This window comes from Sphaerodactylus townsendi, linkage group LG04 (assembly GCF_021028975.2).
Source record: "Sphaerodactylus townsendi isolate TG3544 linkage group LG04, MPM_Stown_v2.3, whole genome shotgun sequence".
NCBI lineage: Eukaryota > Metazoa > Chordata > Lepidosauria > Squamata > Sphaerodactylidae > Sphaerodactylus > Sphaerodactylus townsendi.
Window position 1 is genome coordinate 55,806,778 of NC_059428.1, and position 20,544 is coordinate 55,827,321.

At 41.1% G+C, this 20,544-nt stretch overlaps 1 protein-coding gene across 9 annotated transcripts in view; it reads left to right on the top strand.

Annotated features, from left to right (window-relative positions):
- The window catches only part of ROBO1 (roundabout guidance receptor 1), a 669,323-nt gene that overhangs the window by 33,879 nt on the left and 614,900 nt on the right, over nt 1–20,544 (top strand). For all 9 annotated transcript variants that reach the window (XM_048495370.1, XM_048495373.1, XM_048495374.1 and 6 more), the window contains exon 2: nt 8,422–8,563. In XM_048495370.1, coding sequence (XP_048351327.1) covers nt 8,476–8,563 — 88 coding nt within the window. In that variant the 5' untranslated portion in view covers nt 8,422–8,475. The remainder of the gene's footprint in view (nt 1–8,421; nt 8,564–20,544) is intronic.

Consider the following 20,544-nt stretch of genomic DNA (forward strand, 5'->3'; position numbering starts at 1 on the left):
GAATTAGGTATGCTTTAGCAAAGTGCTGTGTATCTGCTCTAATAATCCTAAAGTGGTCTCTTTCTCCTCCTGTATTAGATGATGCAGTGGCAATTGATTTCTGTAGCATTTTGCCATACAGTTTAAATTCTACTGAATGTTCTGTTTTTCCCTGTATAGCAAAGTGAGCAAACGCTACATTGTATCTTTGAACAAATCCATGTCATGGGAGCACTTTCTTCTTGATGCCTTTTATAATAAATCTAGTTTATTCCAAATAAATTTAGGGATTATGGTTACAATGGAGTGATGTAGTTCTATGATCTGAAGTGTAAAGGAAGTGGGTGTCCAAGAGTAGTATCAGATCAGGAACAAATTGCTACCAATTTTCATCAACTTGCTAAGATGAAATGATCAAACATCATAGAAATGTCAGTTCTATCAGATACTAATGCCCCCGAACATTGCAATTCACATGTTCAAAATTGCCTGTCTTTTATACTTCTCAGTTCTTGGTATGCATTTTGAGGGACAGCTCTGTGACTGTTCAGTTGTGAATGTTTTGCAGCATGACTGGAAAATGTATTGTGTGACACCTATATTTGTTTGTACTAAGAGTTCTTGTGGAGTTTAGCCTTCACATTAGATCTCACCCTTTTGAATGTCAGCAGCCAGTGTACTTCCCATCTCTGCTGTTTTGTAGACTTATCTAGGAAAAATGAATGATTTAATGAAAGGGACACTACATTTGGTTAATGAATGCTTTGCAAAGTTGGCAAAATGCCACAGATTGGCTAACAGGGTTACTGGGGCTGTAACAGGCAAATGAAAATATTTTTTGGCAAAGCTATTTATTCACTTTGCTGAGTGTGCCTGATCTTTGAAATGGTCTTAATTAGTCAGTGTCCTGTCAAACTTTATTTCTTATTCATTTACAAAGTCAGTCACGCATTGTGAGACAAAGGATGTTTATAATTATAGTGTATCAGTGTTTTAAACTGTTGAAACTTAGAGCAAGAATTATAGTGTAAAGAGGTATAATTTGCATACTGATAGCCAGTCCACATGGTTGCATGAAGATGCAAGCCAGGCTGGATAGAGTGAGATAATGTATACTTTGAACTGGGCCCCATGGGTCCATGGGAGCTTGGCTCAGGCTCCAAGTACATTGCCTTATGTTGTCAAGGTCAGTTATATAATATATTCTAATAGCAAGATCTGTGGATATCTATATCTGCGGATTTGGCCATGTGGAATGAACATCCCCCTCCCCCTGCCAGGCTTGCAGAAAAATCTGTAAGTTTAAAATGGCTGATGATAGGACAGAACCTAAAAAAATAGAATATTTTGTTTATACTTGCATAGAAATGTCAGTCATGCAATTCAAACAGTGTTGTAGACAATAGTCACTTCTGATAGTCTGGCTGAAGAAAAAGATAACCAGGCTGGGAGAAACCATGGGTGTTAGTAGAAGAGCAAGACCTGCTGCAGCTTCCAGGGATGTCAAAAGGCAGTCATGGACCAACTGAGAACCTGCTGTGGATGGGGGAGGTGGCAGGGAAGAGTTCAAGCTGGAAGAAGGTATTCCCTGTGAAGCTGAAGAAAGTGTGGTGCAGCAACTTCCAAAGACAGAGATGTAGGGTTGGGTGAGTCTGGGGAGGTAGTGAGATCACAGCAACAAGGCAGGGGAGAGGCCACCAGCTTCAGTGAACAGAGACAGTGTTTGGGAGAAGCCTGGGGAGTTTGCAGCACTGGGACAAGGTGGACAGGGGGGAGTACCGCCATCTGCAGTGAGAGCTGAAGCAGTTACAGGGCAAGAATAAAGCACAGGAAGATAATGGCCCTCCAGAGAATGATAGGTACTGATAGGGAGGAGGCTGGGGAGGTAAAAGGCGAGGAGCCGCCACCACCCATTTCTCCATGAACTCTGGAATGTAATGGAGGCAGGCAGCTGGGTGTGGGAGAGGAAGAGCAGGAGTGAATAAATGAAAGTGAAGGGAATGGGTGACATGGGGGAAAAAAGAGACAGAGGAAGAAGGAATTACAGTAATTGGGGGAGGGGGAAAGGTGACAGCAGCCATAGTTGAAATGAAAAAGAGCAAGAGAAACAGAAACAGAAACAGAAACAGAGAAGGAATGACAGTAGTTGTTACTACAATGGAAGGGGGAATAGGAAATGGTGGGCCCAATGGGATTACTACCCCTCAAGTTTCTTTCAGGTTCCTGTGTGTATATTTTAATAGCAAAGTGGACCAAATCTGAGGATATTTAAATCTGGCAGCTGGATCTTTGAAGGGCCTCCATGGATCTTTTGACAGACATGAAAAGCAACCCAGGTTTGCAGGAAAGTCTAAAAATATGTCCTCAGTAGCTGTTAGTAGGGAGGCAAGAACGGCCTTTTTCAGGACTGTTTTGGTCTTCAGGGATGATTCATTAGTGTCATTTGATCCAACATGACTTGAATGCCTCACCTAGGTCTAATGTTCAACAAAAGCTAGTGTGGTACAATGGTTAGAATTTCAGACTATAACTTCAAATCCTGTTAACCATCTGTGGCTGCTGAGGTGTTTCAAAGCAAATGTAAATGCATGTGTGTATTCTTATACTGTTTTATGAGAATCCACCCCCATGTCTATGAAAATAATTTTTCATAACTTTAGTATATGCAAAAGCTGTGTCTCGGGGCTTATTAAAATACACTATTTCTACATGCATCTCCAGGTTAACAACTAAAAGGGAAGGCAGCTGAATGGTCCTGATGGGATAAATTCATGCATAAACATATAACTTTTTATGGGAGGCATCATCTTCAAACATGACTTTGAGATGTTCTGATGAGACCCCAAAGCATAAGCAGCACTGCACAGTTGTGCTTGGCATGGCATTTGAGATTAACATCAACTTCAAAGCTATACAACAAGGACACTCAACTCATGCTTTGCTGGTGATTGGACTTATGTATGTTCCAATCTGTACTTTTCCAGTCAGCCCTGGAGTTATACGGGTTTCAGATCTCAGAAGCTAAACAGGGTCAACCCTGGTAGGTATTTGGATGAGAGACCTCCAAGGAATACCTTAGTCATGAACCAGAGGCTGGCAAAGACAAACCACCTCTGAAAACCTCTTGCCTTGAAAACCCTGTGGGGAAGGAGGGTGTGTGTGTGTTCAACATAAATCAGATATGACTTGATAACAAAACAAAAAACAAAGCAGGTAGCCAAGGTTAAGCCAAAAGATCCACAAAAGAATAGAAAAGAGCCACAAAGAGCAACAAAGCTCTGAAAAGTTAGAAACTCCCTTAGTAGGAAGCTGTCCAGAATACTGTATGAGTATTGAGACATTGAACTATTAGAAGACATTGAACTATTAGAAAATAGAGTTTGGCTGAGGAATTGTATAGCAAACAGATACCCTTTCTTGTACCCTGAGTAAGACTGGAACCCAAAACAACTCAGTCTACCTATGGTATGTGTTTCTTTGTCTAATCCAAGCTTCAGTTCTGATCCTGCACCTTTGGTTTGTCCCAGAAGAAACTCTTCAGCTTTGGATAAGGTGAGGGGAAAGAGAAGATTGGTCCACTCAGGGGGCTCCCGGTCTGCCTTTGTCCCTGTATAATGTCTGTCTGTCTGTCTGTCTGTCTGTTTGTTTGTTAGTTTGTTTGTTTACATTCCGCCCAATCTCTGAAGGGCTCTGGGCGGATTCCAACCAGTTTAAAACATTTTATAAACATTCACATTAAAAATATAAATCCTAATCAACAATTTAAAAATAGCAGAGATGATAATCAACATAAGTTCATCCATCTCACCATCCACCTTTCCTTCATCCCCCTCCTCTCAGAGACCAAAAGATGTTATACTGTGTTCAATCAATCCAACTGGCTAGTTCAGGGATAGGGAACCTGCGGCTCTCCAGATGTTCAGGAACTACAATTCCCATCAGCCCCTACCAGCATGGCCAATTGGCCATGCTGACAGAGGCTGATGGAAATTGTAGTTCCTGAACATCTGGGGAGCCGCAGGTTCCCTACCCCTGGGCTAGTTGGAAAAAGCCTGGTGGAAGAGCCATGTCTTGTAGGCCCTGCGGAATTGACATAGTTCCTGTAGGGGGAATGCCTCCCTTGCATATCGTAGTGCAAGTAATCTTCATCTGCGTGAGACCATTATTAGGGAGACCTTCTTCTTGAGACTGGAACAGGACAGTTTCTGGCAATGTGAAATTCCTCAGATTCCCAGCTTATCATTGGGGATAGCCGAGGACAGAGTCAAAACCCCTGGTTCTTGAATCAATAGTTCCGGTGGAAGGATTATGAGAAGGGAGAAAAGAAAAAGAAAAGTTTGGATTTATACCCTGTGAATGCCCCACTGCCGACTACCCCTGCAAGGTAGGCCACCTTGGCCTCTTAGGAACCTGGCTACCCTTCTAAAATAAGACAAGATACCACTCTGGCTTCTATTCATAGGCTGTTAACCTCCATCAGGCAGTTAGCAGCACTCCTTCAATCCTGAGTCCATGCGCTACACCAACATCCTCCTTGCCCTGCCTCCCTATTATCCCTCACAGGAGGTTCTCTCCCTCCTGGAAGCTCCCTGCTCTAGCCTGCTAGTGGCTGGCAAACAGTCTGTCGAGTCCTGCTGGCCTGGTACTGGCTCTTCAGCTTCCCTGACCCTCCTCCTTAATTGCAGCCTGGCTGGGGCTGTGTTGGCCCTGTCCCACACTCTAAGGCTACAAAGAACTACTGATTGCATCTTAGCCAGGGCTGTGCTGCCTCCACTCTGTTACCTGGAACTGTAGTGGTGTGGTGTTGCTGGTTAAACCCTCCTGCCAATTCTCTGCAGCTTCTTCCACCTTCTGGCTTCTTGGAGGTCCCTGTAACTTTTGGTAAATCCAGGGACAGGGCTGCCAGTTATGGGGTACTTTAGGGTCCCTGGGAGGAAATTTTTTGAGAAGAGGGGGTGGAGCAGGCTGTTGGGTGCTGGGAGGTAGTTCTGTCCCTGGACATATCCCCCTTTCTCTCCTGTAGGGAGACTCAAAGAGGCTTGCAAACTCCTTTCCATTCCTCTCCGCACAACAGACAACTTGTGAAGTAGCTGAGGTTGGGAGAGTTCTGAACAAACTATGACTAGCCCAAGGTCACTCAGCAGGAATTTAGGAATTCAGAAATAAATCTGGTGCACCAGATAAGACTGTATTGCTTAAGTGGAGGAGTGGGGAATCAAACTCGGTTCTCCAGGAACAATCATAGCTGTGTAGTATAACAACAAAGCCAAGCAGAACATTCCAGCTATACCAGAAAAATCTTTGACTTCATAGCTTTGTAGTATAACAACAAAGCTAAGCAGGAAAGACCCAAAGTATGTTCTTTTATTTCCTGTATTAGCTGTGGACTTTTATTCTTCTTAGGCCTTGTGTTGTTTTAATTTACCATTGACTTTTAAGTCATTATTGCTCCAGCTGAATTCTGGTGATTCTTTTTATGCCCATGAAGCTTTTCAGGCATGACCATCTCTAATTACCACACTTCAAAAGAAACTTTATGGAATAAAACAGTGGTAAGCTGGTAAAAGCTGCTATTTCTCATTACACTTTTTTCATTTTAATCTGATTCAGTATAGTCCAAGTGGGATAATCCTATTCCTGCATTTATGATTGTATTAGCAATTGACAGCCTGAGGTAGGCAACCATTGTTATTATGCATCAAGATCTCATCCCATAGTAATACTCTCAGTTGGTTGCACACAAGTAAGTAGTTATGGATATAATTTAACACACATACTGAACCTAAGTTAAGTTTTCCATCAAGATTTTTTTTCAGAGTTAAAGCAGGTAGCAAAAAGATCTCAGTAGGGGAGCTCAAATAGTAGGTCCAGCCTTATCATGATATCAATGAGACACTTATTCAGACAGTGAAATGGTGGGCAGGGAGAGCTGACAACCTCCCATCCTTCCTGGCCATTCCTATGCTCCTTGGCAACCCTATCAATTACCATAGCTGATAAGATATCCAAAATGATAGGCAAACTTTCAGGAAGGGAATAAATTCCTAGTAAGCCCTGTACTGTGTTAGCATAGGTCTAATGGTGCCAGGATGTGCTATCCTGCTGTCAAAGAGTGGGGCTTAGGTGCAAGGACACCTGGCTGTGGAGAGGGGGAAGCTGTCTTCACTTTCTGATATGTTAATGAATCTGTCTCTGTTCTTTCGCTTTCCTTTGCTGCTAGTAACTGTAGCTAACTGGAAGCGACCCTAGCGCCTTCCCAGCAGGGGGTGGCGGCAGGTTGCTGAATATTATCACTGCATTGATCTTGAGATGCTCAACTCCCAATCATCCTTCTTTCTGTTGTGCTGTTCTCACATTCTGAAGGAATCAGGGAAGGGGGATTTATGGCAGGAATTCTGAGGGGATAGGATGTATTTTCATAGCCTGGCAGGGCCTGCAAAATGGACCTGTTCCGCCAGGCTTTTGGCCAGCCGGGATGACCATCAGACCCTCATGTCATCTAGGCCTCCCGTGGGTGGTGTTGGGGTTAGGGTTGGGAGGGTAAAGTCGCCATACTGGTTGTTTTAACTGTGAAATGTAAATTATTGTTGTATAGGTTTTTATTGTATTAATACCTGTTGTACACTGCCCTGAGACTTCTGGGGAGGGCAGTCTAAAATATAATAAACAAACAAACAAACATGATTCACAAGCTTACTATAAGTAAGATTCTATTTTGTAATTTTTGCACAGCTTAATGTGTCATTTAATACTTCAGTTCTTTCTGGTGGTTCCAGACTTCTATAGTCGTAATACATTGTTTATTGAGTGTCCCATTTTGTTGATTTCACTGATTCACTAAGTGTAATCTACCGTGAGCCTTTGTGAAAATGATGGGCACAACACAAATAAACAAATAAAATTATATCCTTTAGTCGTTTCTGATGTTGAAATGCATAACAGAAATGACCTGTCCTCGGAAGAGGCTATTTGTTGTGTCTCTGCGTGTGTCACTATTCTGGGTATGTTTCCGTTGCTTGTTGGTTGAGGATACTTCTATGGTAGCCTTTCCTTAAAATTATATGTAAAATTGCTTATAATTAAAAAGCTGAAAAAACAAAACATAGTCATAACACAATAAAACAAGAACAAAATCAAGAATGTATACGACAAGTATTCAGGAGGGTATTTTTATAAAGCAGAGTTGTGTAGGAGAACACTTTCTATAAAGTTCAGAGATGTTGGAATTTTACTTTGCCTGTGATAATTTAGGATTTTCCTCCACTTCCACAGAAATATGTCATTATAGTGTATTTGAGGGAAGCAGCATGATATAGCCTAGTTTCAGCAGAAGCTGACATGGTTAGTTCCTGAAAGCTAACATGGTTAGTTCCTGAAAGGGAAACCACCCAGGAAAACTCTGCAGAGGAAGGCAGTGGCAAGCAAAGCCACATCTGCTTTTCACTTGCCTTGAAACCCCCTTGCTAGGATTGCCATGTTGTCTGTAACTTGAAAGCACTTTCTACAGACACATGGGCAGCCCAATTCAGATGAGGTGGAAGAGCATGGCGGCTGAGGAAGGCTTTTCCAACAGCACGGGTAGGAGGAAAATAATGAAATCTCTCTACCCCCAGGAAATGCCATAGAATAAATGAACTTGTGCCATGATTTTCATGGCACAAGTTCAGGACTGTCTCTGGTGGCACTTAAGAGCTGAAATCCAATGGAAGCCACCTGCAGCCAGCTCCACCTATCTGTGGAATGCTCCCCCTCCCACTGGCAGGCAATTCTGTGCCAGACGGATGCCTCAGCCACCCACACTTTTGGGTTCAGACACTGTGGAGCTCTGTGCCCCCCCCCCCCGGTATGTGTGCTGCTGGCTGGTCCTAGCTAGGACATGGCCAGAAAGACCAGAATCCAGGTGAGCAGCAAGTGAAGTGTAGTCAAGACAGGCCTCAAGCTTCAAGTGAAAGCATAGTCCAAACAGTCCAGAGACAGGGCAGGCAGCAGGCAAGAACATGGTCAAGGCAGTCTGATGTCAAGGCACAGGCAGAAGATCAGGCAGGCAGGCTGAGAGCCAGAGGTCATGGCATGTAGAGCTTACCAGGAAGTATCCTTGTTGCACTCAGCCTAAGCCAAGCCCAAGACAGGGTTTATATAGAAAGTCCTTTTTAACACTCATTATGCTGTATGTTTTTTAAATTGTTTAATCTTATTTGTCTATTACTGTTAGAAATTGTCTGTTAGAAATTGCTCTGAGTCCACAAGAGGGGAAGCAGCGCAGGAATTTAACAACAACATCTAGAATATTTATTCTGAAAACACCTTCAGTTTGTTGGGTTTTGTTATAGGCGTAAAGAGGTTGTGTTATGTGAAGAGACTGAGCAGGGAATATTTTAAATATTTTCCTAACTGTGAAAATGTAATGTGTCATTTCATTTTTCTTTTTCCCACATTGTACAGATAATATTTGCATAACTTGTTGTTGGGCTGGTGTGATGCAAGAACAGAAGCAACATGAAATGGAAACATTATTCTTTTACTGTCGTGGTAGCTGTACTCAGCCTGTCCTGGTTCCATCAGTTAATGGGTCAGCTTATTCCAGGTAAGATCTGATTTATCCATACCATTCTTTTCACTTCTGTATGTACACGTTTGTGTGAAAGTCTGAGTATGGGAGGACCATGACATTGGTAATTTATTTAGCATTTTAGTGTTTCTACTGCAGGCAGCAAATAGCTTCTTGATATGGAGCGGTCCTGAAGAAGCGCAATATTCTAAAGTGCACTTGAAGATAAAGCCACTAATTAATAACTGAAAAGCATAAAAATATACAGAATATAGGCAGGCAAAATGCAAATATATAACATGCATTGTCAGCTATAGTACCTTTTTAGTATTGCAGTGTGAAATCAGTGGGACACAATCTAATTGAACAGGAGTGTTGGAAGGGAAAGCACACACTTTTCATAATATCAGACATAAATATCAGATCTCCAAATAGGCAGTGTACTCTGTTATGTTGAATTGTTTTTGCAGAAATCAAACATTACTGATGGACAGGGACGTAGGTATAAATTTTTTATGGGGGGGTTCGGGGGTGGGGCCACACCCCCACCTGCCCCTAGGGCATGGCCACGCCTTACCAAGCCCCGCCCCCAGGCTAGCGCTTATAAAAGCAGCTCTCCAAGACCGGGGATGGCAGACTCTCCTGCCCTGCCCTCCCCTGCACCCCACCAGCTGGGCTCCCAGCCGGCAGCTGGCAGTTCCTTCTGCCCTCCCCTCTGGGCAGAGGCATAGAGGGAAAATGGAGCCTGGTGCAAAATCTGAGTTTTGCCCCCCCCCCCCCCGCTGGAAGCCGTTGTGATGCTGGAATCCACCCCCAAACAGCATCACTTTCAATGGTGTTTAAACTAGAGAGCCCAAATTCTCATTTTAAATCCACCTTAAAGGGAGAATCTGGGGTCCCCAGTTAAACATTGAAAGTGATGCTGTTTGGGGTGGATTATCTCCCACCGTGAAACAGCATCACTTTCAATGTGGTGTAGTGGTTAAGAGCAGGTGCATTCTAATCTGGAGGAACCGGGTTTGATTCCCTGCTCTGAGGTGTTTGTTGTGAGGGGGGAAGGTCAAGGAGATTGTAAGCTCCTTTGAGTCTCCTACAGGAGAGAAAGGGGGGGATATAAATCCAAACTCTTCTTCTTCTTCTGAACTGAGGACCTCAGATTCTCCCTTTAAATCCATGCCGAAGGGGGTGGATTTAAAAGGAGAATCTGGGGAAATTTGGGGGGTGCCTGCTGTCAGGGGTGCAATTGTTAAGCTAGCAGCACCAAACTTTTAGGGTATCTTTAGGAGACTCTCCTAATGATACCACCCAGGTTTGGTGAAGTTTGGTTCAAGGGGTCCAAAGTTATGGACCCTCAAAGGTGTAGTCCCATCTCCTATTAGCTCCCATTGGAAACAATGGAGGATGGGGGCACCCCCTTTGAGAGTCCATAACTTTGGACCCCCTGAACCAAACCTCACCAAACCTGGTTAGTATCATCAGGAGAATCCCCCATACAATCCCTGAAAGTTTGGTGCTGCTAGCCTAAACAATGTGCCCCTTGCAGGCCAAAAACTGAAAAACACTAAAAATATTTTAAAAACCCACAAACGCAGGGCGGAGCTTCGGACATGAATGGGGGGGTTGAACCCGAGAAACCCCCCCCCCTTACCTATGTCCTTGCTGTTGGAATTGAATTTAGAGGCTCCTTCCAGATTGCCAAGTAGTTTTAAGAACCTTCAGGTCTCTAAGTATTCTTGCTAAATCTAGATCAAATCCCTCTGAAATGCTCTATGGCAGATTTGCAGGCATCACTTACACGTCTGGACTATTCCCCTTCTGCAAAAGGGATATTGATGCAGTAGAGCATATTCTTCTATGTTGCGACAATAGCTTCTTTATCCTTAGCTGAAGTATGCTCCCAGTCAGTCATCTTGATTTTATATGAAGTTTTTATGAGAGGATAAGAATCCAAAGATATCACTATCAGTTGCTAAGTTCTTATCTGAGAGCCTGAGAACCTGTGAACAAATTAACAAAGATATATGAGAATACTGAATATATTTTTTCTGCTGTGTATGTGTATGGTATGGGCGGGTCTACTTCTATATTTTGTATATTGTATTTGGGTCTGTAGACTGTATTGAATAAACTTACTATAAATAGGAAATGAAAGAGGAAGGAGGAATATTATATGAGAGAATGTCTAAACATTTTCAGCATGTTTTCAGTAATCTGAACTGTGACTGATTTTTACTTTCTCAAATGGGCATAACTGAATATATAATTTTGAATTTAGTGGACTAGTGTTAGTCCTAAATATGGATGCTGCTGAAACAGTTGATATGACCATATTTCAACTTTGTATTCTTGGGCATGCATTTTGATTTAGCAAGGCAAAAACTATAATAGTAATTAGTAATCTGTTCTCCAATAGTTGACTAATAGAATTCAGTAATTATTTCCAGATTGGAGCTGATCATTCAAAGAGATTTTTCCTTAGTGGAATAATTCCTTTGCTTAAGTCAGGGGTTCTCAACCTATGAGTGCCATGATGCTTACTGACATCTGTCCTGGCACCCACCAAGTGTTTCTAGAAAGCAGGTGGGGCCAACTGGGCTTCTGAGTGGTCACTGGAGAGCTGATCCTTTGTGCAGATTTAGGTAATGTGAGTGTTGTAATGTATGGGAATGAGGGGAGGGGTATCTGTATGTCTGTATGAATTTATTATAATAAACTAAAAAAACTGTATGAATGAAGGTTAAGTATGTTATGAAAGTATTTTTAAACAATATGTTCATTTTTATTGGCTTCTTATGAGAGCTTTTTCCTGTCATGCTGAAAAGTAACTATTAGAGTTGTGCATAATGTCTCTCCCTGACACTTTGTGGTTGACTCCACCTCTGGCTGTTGTGCCCGTCATCCTGTGTCAGAACTCCAAAAGATGCCCACAAGCTCAAAAAATTTGAAGACCTCCATCATGAGCCACTGACATTAACAGAGTAATCCTATGCAGATGTATTCCAGTCGAAGCCCATTGAAATGAATGGGCTTACATTAGAGTAGGGTTGCACTGGTAGTTTAGTAAAGGTATTTCTACCATGGTCACTTTGCTTCCTTTTTTAAACATAATGCGACTTGTATGATCATATAGTATATTGGTGTCAATTAAGGTATGGGTTAACGTTATGGTTGATATATAAACCAAGATCGGCTATTGATCAGTTTCAATACAAAGCTTTTATCAGCTTCATCATTTCAGCTGCAGGAATATAGATCCGAATTTATTTCTGTTAACAGACTGCAGATTTATTCCAGGTATTAGGAAACCAGATCCCTATTTAGGATTTTGCCAACCTCCAGGTGGGACCTTTAGTTTTCCAAGAATGGCAGCTGGTCTCCATGCTTCAGAGATCAGTTCTCCTGGAGGAAATGGCAACTTTGATGGCGAGATTTTTTGGCAGCACATCTTTCCTAAGCTCCCTACCCTCCTTAGAGACCACTCTGAAATTTGCAGGATTTTACATGCCAGACTTGGAAACCTTATATGTAATTGGAATATTTATTTGAATGGAGCATTTTATTGGAATCTTTGATTGGAATAGTTATTTAATTAAATCAGATTATATGCACAGTTTGTCTAGGTGTATGAGCAATTGAAATCCAAAAGTCCAGTTTTCAGAGAATTCACTCTATTATGCCAGATACTGAAGCCTCAGAATTCAATTAGTGCTGCCAATTAAGGTGAATCTAACATGTTATCAAGGCTGGCAGATCAGGAAAATAAGAGTTCATGTCAATACCATTCATATTTTTGACCAGTTAAGTGGTATAGAATAGTCTTGTGATATTAAGATAGACAGATTTATTGTGGCATACACTTTGATGGACAGAGCCCCCTGCCCCATCAGATGCATGCATTTTTCAATTGACAGATACCTTTGTGCCAAAATGCCATGAATAGGAGATATAGTTGTTCGGTGGCTGTTTTATGTGAGCCACATAATAGCTTTGAGAAATTCACATCAGGTCATAAATGGTAATGTAGATTTCTGACTGTGTTATTATGTGCCAATTTTACACCTGTAGTGGAACTGAATGATTATAATTAAGTCCAAGTTGAATGGAATACATTTTGTTGCTGAATTCTATTTCAGCCATTTCCTTTTTCAGCAAGCTTTTGAAGGATTTTTTTTTTGCATACATACTAAAATTTTTGACCTAGATATCCGCCAGAAGGACGTTGTTGACAAATGATAGCACATATGTGATTGATATGATTATGTGATTTATGTATGTTGGTATGACTGATTATATTAGGTCTAAATCCATAAGAACTGGAGTTGATATCTGGATGTTCAGAAAGACCCAGAGTGAATTCCTAAGTGGAGTTATATACTTGTTAGTCCATTGAAATCTGTGTAATTCTATATATGAAGATAAGACCTGAAAAAGACCTGTTGTCACAAAATATGCTATTGTTTTTGCTTTAGCAGATATTTCTAGAAAGAGTGACAATAGTTCTCTTACTTCCATCTGCAATTGGGAAGCTAAGGAATTAAGAGGAAAAAATGTCCAAACACAATCCATGGAGATGTCGAAAGATTCTTGGAAGTAGCACAAGGTTACGATGACATGGAAGCCTACTTTGCCAGCGTAAGGGGCAAATGCACCTGAACCTGGAAGCTGCCACATGTGCCAATGTTCCTCCATCACAAGAGTTCATGCTGACATTGGTAAAGGCATTCCTGAGGCTTTTGACCTGGAAACACCTCATACACTGCTCAGAGTGTTTCTGGGTGTGGAGCCAACTTTAGTTAGTGTGCTGTGACCTGGAAACGCCCCCTACACTACTCAGGGACTTATGCCACATTTTAATGTGGCATATCACATTGGGTAGCAATGCATTGGGTAGCAATCCCTGCACCAATTGAAACCACTTAAGAGGTGGTTCGACTGTGCTGCAGTAGCACCGCAGTTCCCCCTCACCCATTGCTTGCATTGTAAAGCACAATTCACAAGGAGCCTTAGCAAAGTTTAAAAATGAAACTTTCTAAAAATCAGGTATAATTGAAGGATGGTGCTCCTTATAAGCTTTGTTACAGATCAAGGCGAAAGTGTCAGTGCTCTATGAGCTTCAGCTTCGAGAGATCTTGAGAAAACTGAGTATATGCAAGAAAAGTTTATATTGACGAACAGTTTACCAATGCCATTTTCAGTCATCATGAGAGGTGAAAACAGAGTTGGAATTAGCTTCCTTGACAGCCAGCCTGTGCCAATGTCACTGGAAAGATATGGACTCCATTTTATGCATTTTGTAGAGAACCAACTGGATTGAAAGAAATAGGAAAATATTTGCTCTTCTTGAGTGCTGGGCATTTACCTTGTGATGTATTTGAGCCAAATGATATTGAACAACCCTCAGAACCAATAATACTTTCAAACATTATCCATGGATCTCATAGCAGCTGCATGTAGTCATAGAGATGAACAGAGAATAACCTTTTTATTATTATCTATCTCTCACCTCCTTTGTTACCTCAAGAGCTGTCTGGCAAATTCTGCAAACTCTGCAACCTCTTCTCATAGGTAGGGTGCTCCAGTCCCTCAATCATTCCCGTTGCCCTTCTCTGCACTTTTTCTATCTCTTCGATATCCTTTTTGAAATGTGCCGACCTGAACACATCCAAGTTCGGTCGCACCACTGCTTTATATAAGGGCATGACAATCTTTTCAGTTTTCTTATCAATTCCTTTCCTCATTATCCCCAGCATAGAGTTTGCCTTTTTCACAGCTGCCATGCATCGAGTTGACATTCCCATGGAACTACCAACTATGACGCCCAAATCCCTTTCCTGGTCTGTGACTGATAGCACTGACCCCTGTAGCGTATATGTGAAGTTTGGATTTTTTGCCCCTATGTGCATCACTTTACATTTTGCTACATTGAACTGCATTTGCCATTTCTTAGCCCACTCACCTAATTTATCAAGGTCCACTTGGAGCTCTTTGCAATTCTTTGCGGTTCTCACCACCCTATCTAATCTGGTATCATCCGCAAACTTGGCCACCACGCTACCTACCCCTACTTCCAGATCATTTATGAATAGGTTAAAGAGCACTGGTCCCAAAACGGATCCTTGGGGGACACCACTCCCTACATCTCTCCATTGTGAGAATGTCCCATTTATAACCACCCTTTGCTTCCTGTTTCTCAACCAGTTTTTAATCCATAGGAGGACTTCCCCTCTTATTCTCAACAGTCTCTGGTGAGGAACTTTGTTAAAAGCCTTTTGGAAATCCAAGTAGACAATGTCCACTGGTTCCCCCTTATCCACATGCCTGTACACACACCCAAAGAACTCTAGTAAGTTTGTAAGGCAGGACTTGCCTCTGCAAAAGCCATGATGACTCATCCTTAGCAGGTCTTGCTTTTCTACATGTTTTATAATGTTATCTTTAATTATAGAGTCTACAGATTTACCAGGAACAGATGTCAAACTGACTGGCCTGTAATTTCCTGGGTCTCCCCTAGATCCTTTCTTGATGATTGTGGTGACAACTTCCAGTCTTCAGGGATGGAGGCCGATTTCAGAGATAAGTTGCATATTAAAGTGAGAAGATCAGCAATTTCATGCTTGAGCTCTTTAAGAACTCTTGGGTGAATGCAATTTGGGCCAGGGGATTTGGTAGCATTTAGTTTATCAATGGCTGCCAGAACTTCTTCCTTGTCTACCACTATCTTCGCTAGTTCCTCAGATTCACCTCCTAAGAAACTTGGTTCAAGTGCAGGAATTTTCCTCACCTCCTCTTGGGTGAAGACAGATGCAAAGAATTCATTCAGCTTCTCTGCAAGCTCCCTGTCATCCTTTAGCACATCTTTTGTTCCTCCATCATCTAATGGGCTTATTGCTTCTCTATCTGGCTTCTTACTTTTGATTTACTTGAAGAACTGTTTGTTGCTGGTCTTGATGTTCGCAGCCATGCGTTCCTCATAATCCTTTTTTGCCTCCCTTACAGCTAACTTGCTTCTCTTTTGCCACCATTTGTATTCTTTCTCATATTTTTCATCAGTCGATCTGGACTTCCATTTTCTTCTTTTTTTCTGATAGTTTCCTCAACCTCCCTTGTTAACCATGGTGGATTTCCTTTGGTCTGGATGCTGCCTTTCCTAACCTGCGGACACATTCCAGCTGAGTTTTTATTACTGTGTTTTTAAATAACCTCCAAACATCTTGGACAGTGTGACTTACTGGCATAACTCTACCTTTTTACATTTGTTTCCCTGGAGCCTGGATTCTGTTTAAAATACTAGTCACAATTTATTTTCTTTCAATTTAAATTTCTTACAGTATAAAAATCACAGGTGGCATCTAAATGTTCCCCCGTAGTTTATAATGAGCCTCAGACCTCAGGAATGAATTTTTTTTACTCAGCTAGACATGCAGGCCAGCTGATGGTAGGAATAGCAGCCCAATTATTATATAGTTGAAAATCAAATAAAAGAGCCTTTCTACCATTCTCTTCCATTGATATTGCTTCTCCTCCCAGATATTTTAAAGGTACAAAGTTCTAATGATAATATCTTTTTAAGGACTGACAACTGTTTTTAAAGGACTTTCACAGACCAATCTGACTCAGCTTTTAAGGAGAAGCAGAGCTGGGCATTATCTGCAAATAGATGGCAATTTATTCCAGATCCTCTTATGATCTGCCCCAGTGGTTTCATGTAGATGTTAAACAGATATAACTCTGCAGAAACCCCATACATACCATGGATCTGAGCAGCATCTTGTGTCACTGCATCTTACCTTTAATTCACATGTAAAGTACTTTCCATTTTACCAGATCTGATTCCTAATACATATAAGGTCTCTGTATTCAACAGCTTTATGTGAACAGGATATGATTTCTGCATTTCTCCGGGGATGGGGCGGTATAAAAGTTTAAAAAATAAAAAAATAAATAAAATTTCTCAACTATTGAAACGTCATATAATTTAGAAATATATTAATAGCGGTGCAATCTACTGACTTTAGGTACTAATTCTTGTCTTGATGCAGATGCTTAAAAATTGTCAATTTAGATTTTCCCCGAACAGGAAAAGTGTTTCAGAAATAATTTAACAATAATAGTTTATATTTAGACAAACAAGCATTTTAAAACACAATTTTTATGTTATCATGTTGAAAAATACTTTCAAAAGTTTTCATGACTCAAGTTGTTAGGAGCTTTATATTTCAATACATTTTATTATATGAATCACACTATATCTAATGATAAGATCTCAGGTTGTTATGTCAGGTGAAGGGGATTCTAGCTTACAATTGGAACCATATGATTTAATCACAGTATCACAGTGATAAGGCCAGAGGTGGGGAAAGAGGGTTGTGAATACAGAACAAAGTTATGGAAAACTTGGTTATAGCCTTTCCTTAAGTCTTTCCTTAAGTGGACCTGCCATATTTTCAAGTGAGACTTCCAAGGAACACATAGAAAATCTAATCCTCAAGATATTATTTTGACTCTTCTAGAGGATTATTTATTTCTTTTTGTTTCATTATTCCAATGAAAATTGTCACTCCCGAGGTATTTTAAGGCCTGGTAGGGAAAACCTGGCTACCATACTTTTTGAAAGGTTGCATAAAAGCAGTTTAGCAGCAGCAGTGTCTTCTGGATAGGTTCCCGTGGAAACAATTTGCAGCCCCATGGCAGCAATTTATAAAAGAAAAACATGATAAAAATACCTTCCTGCTGTGTAGTTCTACCCCAGTGGCAGCATTGCCAGCTAATTATTCTACAAAGAATCTCTTTTTTAAAGAACTAAACATGTTAATTTTGCTTGTAATTTTAAAAAGAAAGCATTTGGATCTGGGAGTAGGTAATTTGAAAAAGACAAAAGATTCACTGTATGTGACTATATCCATAGCTTTGCTTTCTGAAACTCTTACTAAAAGAAAATGTTCTATGTAATAACCATACTTTGTACTAGTTACTTTAGAAACATATTTCAGTTCATACAAAGTGAATTACTTTAATAATTCAGAATTATTTTCTGTATAAACACTGTGTGCTGAAAACCTATGCAGGGTAGTGGTACAACCAGATCAGTTTAAGTCAGTTTACAAGAAGTTAATATCCACGTGTTATTACAAGAAATATCTGTAACAGTGTTGCTTTCTGACTTGCCTAAAGTGAGTTCCACTTTGGGACTATGTTGTGTGTGTGTGTGTGTGTGTGTGTGTGTGTGTGTGTGTGTGTGTGTGTGTGTGTGTGTGTGTGTGTGTGTGTAGTGCTATCAAGCCACTTTTGACTCATGGTGACTCTATCAATTATTGTCCTCCAAAACATGCTATCATTCAGAGCCTTGCCCAGGTCTTGCAAACTGAGGACTGTGGCTTTCATTATAGAGTCAATCTACCTCATGTTGAGTATTTCTCCTTTCTCTGCTGCTTTCAACTTTTCCTAGCTTTATTGTCTTTTCCAACTACTCTTATATTCTCAGAATGTGAGCAAAATGTGATAGCCTCATTTTAGTCATATTAGCCTCTAGGGACTGTTTGGATTGGTTTTGATCTAGAACCCACTTATTGGTCTTTCTGGCAGTCCACAGTATCCATAAAATGTGCCCCAGGATTAAACCTGGGGCGCTGTTGCGGCAGGAGTGGGGTGAGCGGCTGCACCTTCCCTGCCAGACAGCATCAGGTCATGTCACGTGCCCAGGAACTGGCACATGACAGGGGCTGGGCGAGCCATTAAAAGGCATCGCCCAGTTAAACTGGCCTCTTTCGAGGCCACAGCTTGACGAGGACCCACCCTCTCTCCCAATGTTTTAAGGTTTGGAGTTTAATGTTAAAGTTTATGTAATGTTCTTAAAGCTTATGTAATGTTTCATCGCAGCTCGGGCAGTTGAGCATAGGAGCACATCCTTTTTGGGAAAGCAGAGTTTGCGCACCAGACCTTCCCGCATTGGGGGCCTCAATGTCTGGGGGAGTGGAGAACTCGATAGTGCAAGCCTTGGAGCCTTGTGGAGAGCTCGCTACCTGGCAGGAAGGGGTGTCACTAAATGGGTATGCGCCCAAGTGGCACCTAGTAACTTTCTGTTCCAAGTCCCTTGGGGGATGTGCCAGACAGCTGGGGCTGTCCGAAGAGCCTGAGGGGTCAATTGGGGCTGCCCTGTGAACTAGGTTCAGCATGGCTGCCTGGGGGCGAAGATGTGCCTCCTTATGCTCACCCAGCTTCCTTGGTTGCAGTTAAAATACACATGTTGATTTAATAAATGGGCTGTGGCCAATTTATTTTCCAACTAATTAAAGGTGTTGGTGGTTAATTGAGCGAACCTTTGCATGTCTGCATGCAAAACTTTCCTCCAACATTTGCAAAATTATCTACTTTCTTTCTGTCAGTTTATACTCTGTACTGGCTACTTCATGGCTGACCTACCCAGTTTCAATCTCTTTCTGATTCCTTGGTTGCAGTTTCTTGGTTGATAATTGAGCCAGGGAATAGAAAGTCTTCAACAATTTCAGTTTCCTCATAGTCCACCTTAAAGTTGAGTAATTTCCCAGTAGTCATTACTTCTGTCTTTTTGTTGATCATCTGTAGTCCTGTTTTAGCACTTTCTTCTTTAATTTTTAGCTGTAGTTGTTTCAAATCTTCACTATTTCCTGCCAGTAATGTGCTACCATTGGCATATTTTAAATTGTTAATATTCCTCCCATCAATTTCAACTCCACCTTCATCTATATCTTAATCCAGGCTCATTCCGCACATGCAGAATAATGCACTTTCAAACTGCTTTCAATGCTCTTTGAAGCTGTGCGGAATAGCAAAATCCACTTGCAAACAGTTGTGAAAGTGGTTTGAAAACGCATTATTCTGCATGTGCAGAAGGGGCTTCAGTTTCTCTTATTATATGTTCTACATATAGATTGAAGATAGGGAGAAAAATACATTCTTATCCACACCTTGCCAAGTGAAAAACATTCTGTTTCTCTGTACTCTATTCTAGCAGTAGTTTCTTGTTGGGAGTACAGGTTGTGTATCAAAATGATCAGATGTTATGGCACATCCATTTTCTTTAAAACCTGCCATAGCTTTTAATGATCCACATAGTCAAAAGCTTTGCTGTATTATATGAATCACAAGCTGATGTTCTCTTGTATTTTCCAGTAACCAGTGTAAATTTGTAATATGATTTATTTCATTTTTATTTCATTTTATTTGTTTTAAATGCCACCCTTCCCTATATGAGCTAAGGGTGGCTGTGGCAAGTCCCTTCTCCATCCTAACTATTTGTGGCAGGCACAGGCACCCTACTAACTATGCTGTGCAAGTTTTCCCCCTTTTGCTACGACTGAGCTGTTTCGATTGTAGTGGATGAGGTGTTTAAAACTTGTCTTCTCAGCCAAAGGAACTCCAGAAAGGTGAAGGAGCCTGTTTTCCCTTATGGCAAATTTGACCTTTTAAAGCACCAGAGAACTGAGGCAGGTTGGTCAAACAGAAATGAAACTTATTATACAAACTAGATGAGATCAGGAGATATTTCAAATGGATGGAGATAAGGCAAGAGATCACAATACATGAATATTGGTTTTGGCACAGGCACAGTTCTTAATCAAGTTTTGTAGGTTTCTTCAGTTTCAGTAAGTTTCTTGCTTAAATGTTATGAGAGGTTTGTTAAGATGGTTCAATTAAATGTTACTAGCTAATGGATTTACAAGATCTTTGCGTTCTAACAGTCTGGTACCCTTTCACACAGTACACATACATTCTTGGCACTGGTCTTTTCTGCCCAACACAAATAAAAGGTCTTGAGAATATTTAAACAAGCATTTTGGGGAGGAAGTTCACATATCTTTTTACCCAAGACATCCTCAGGACATTTTATTTCTGCTCAGCCCAAGGTTTTTTTTTAAAGTGTTAAACTTGCGTTCTTTTGTCTCCAAGATGGGTTGAAGACATTTCCTGCTTGCTGTGAAAAGATCAGGAAACATTTTATTTTTCCTGCAGGTTAAAGCTCTTATTTTCAGTTTCTCTGC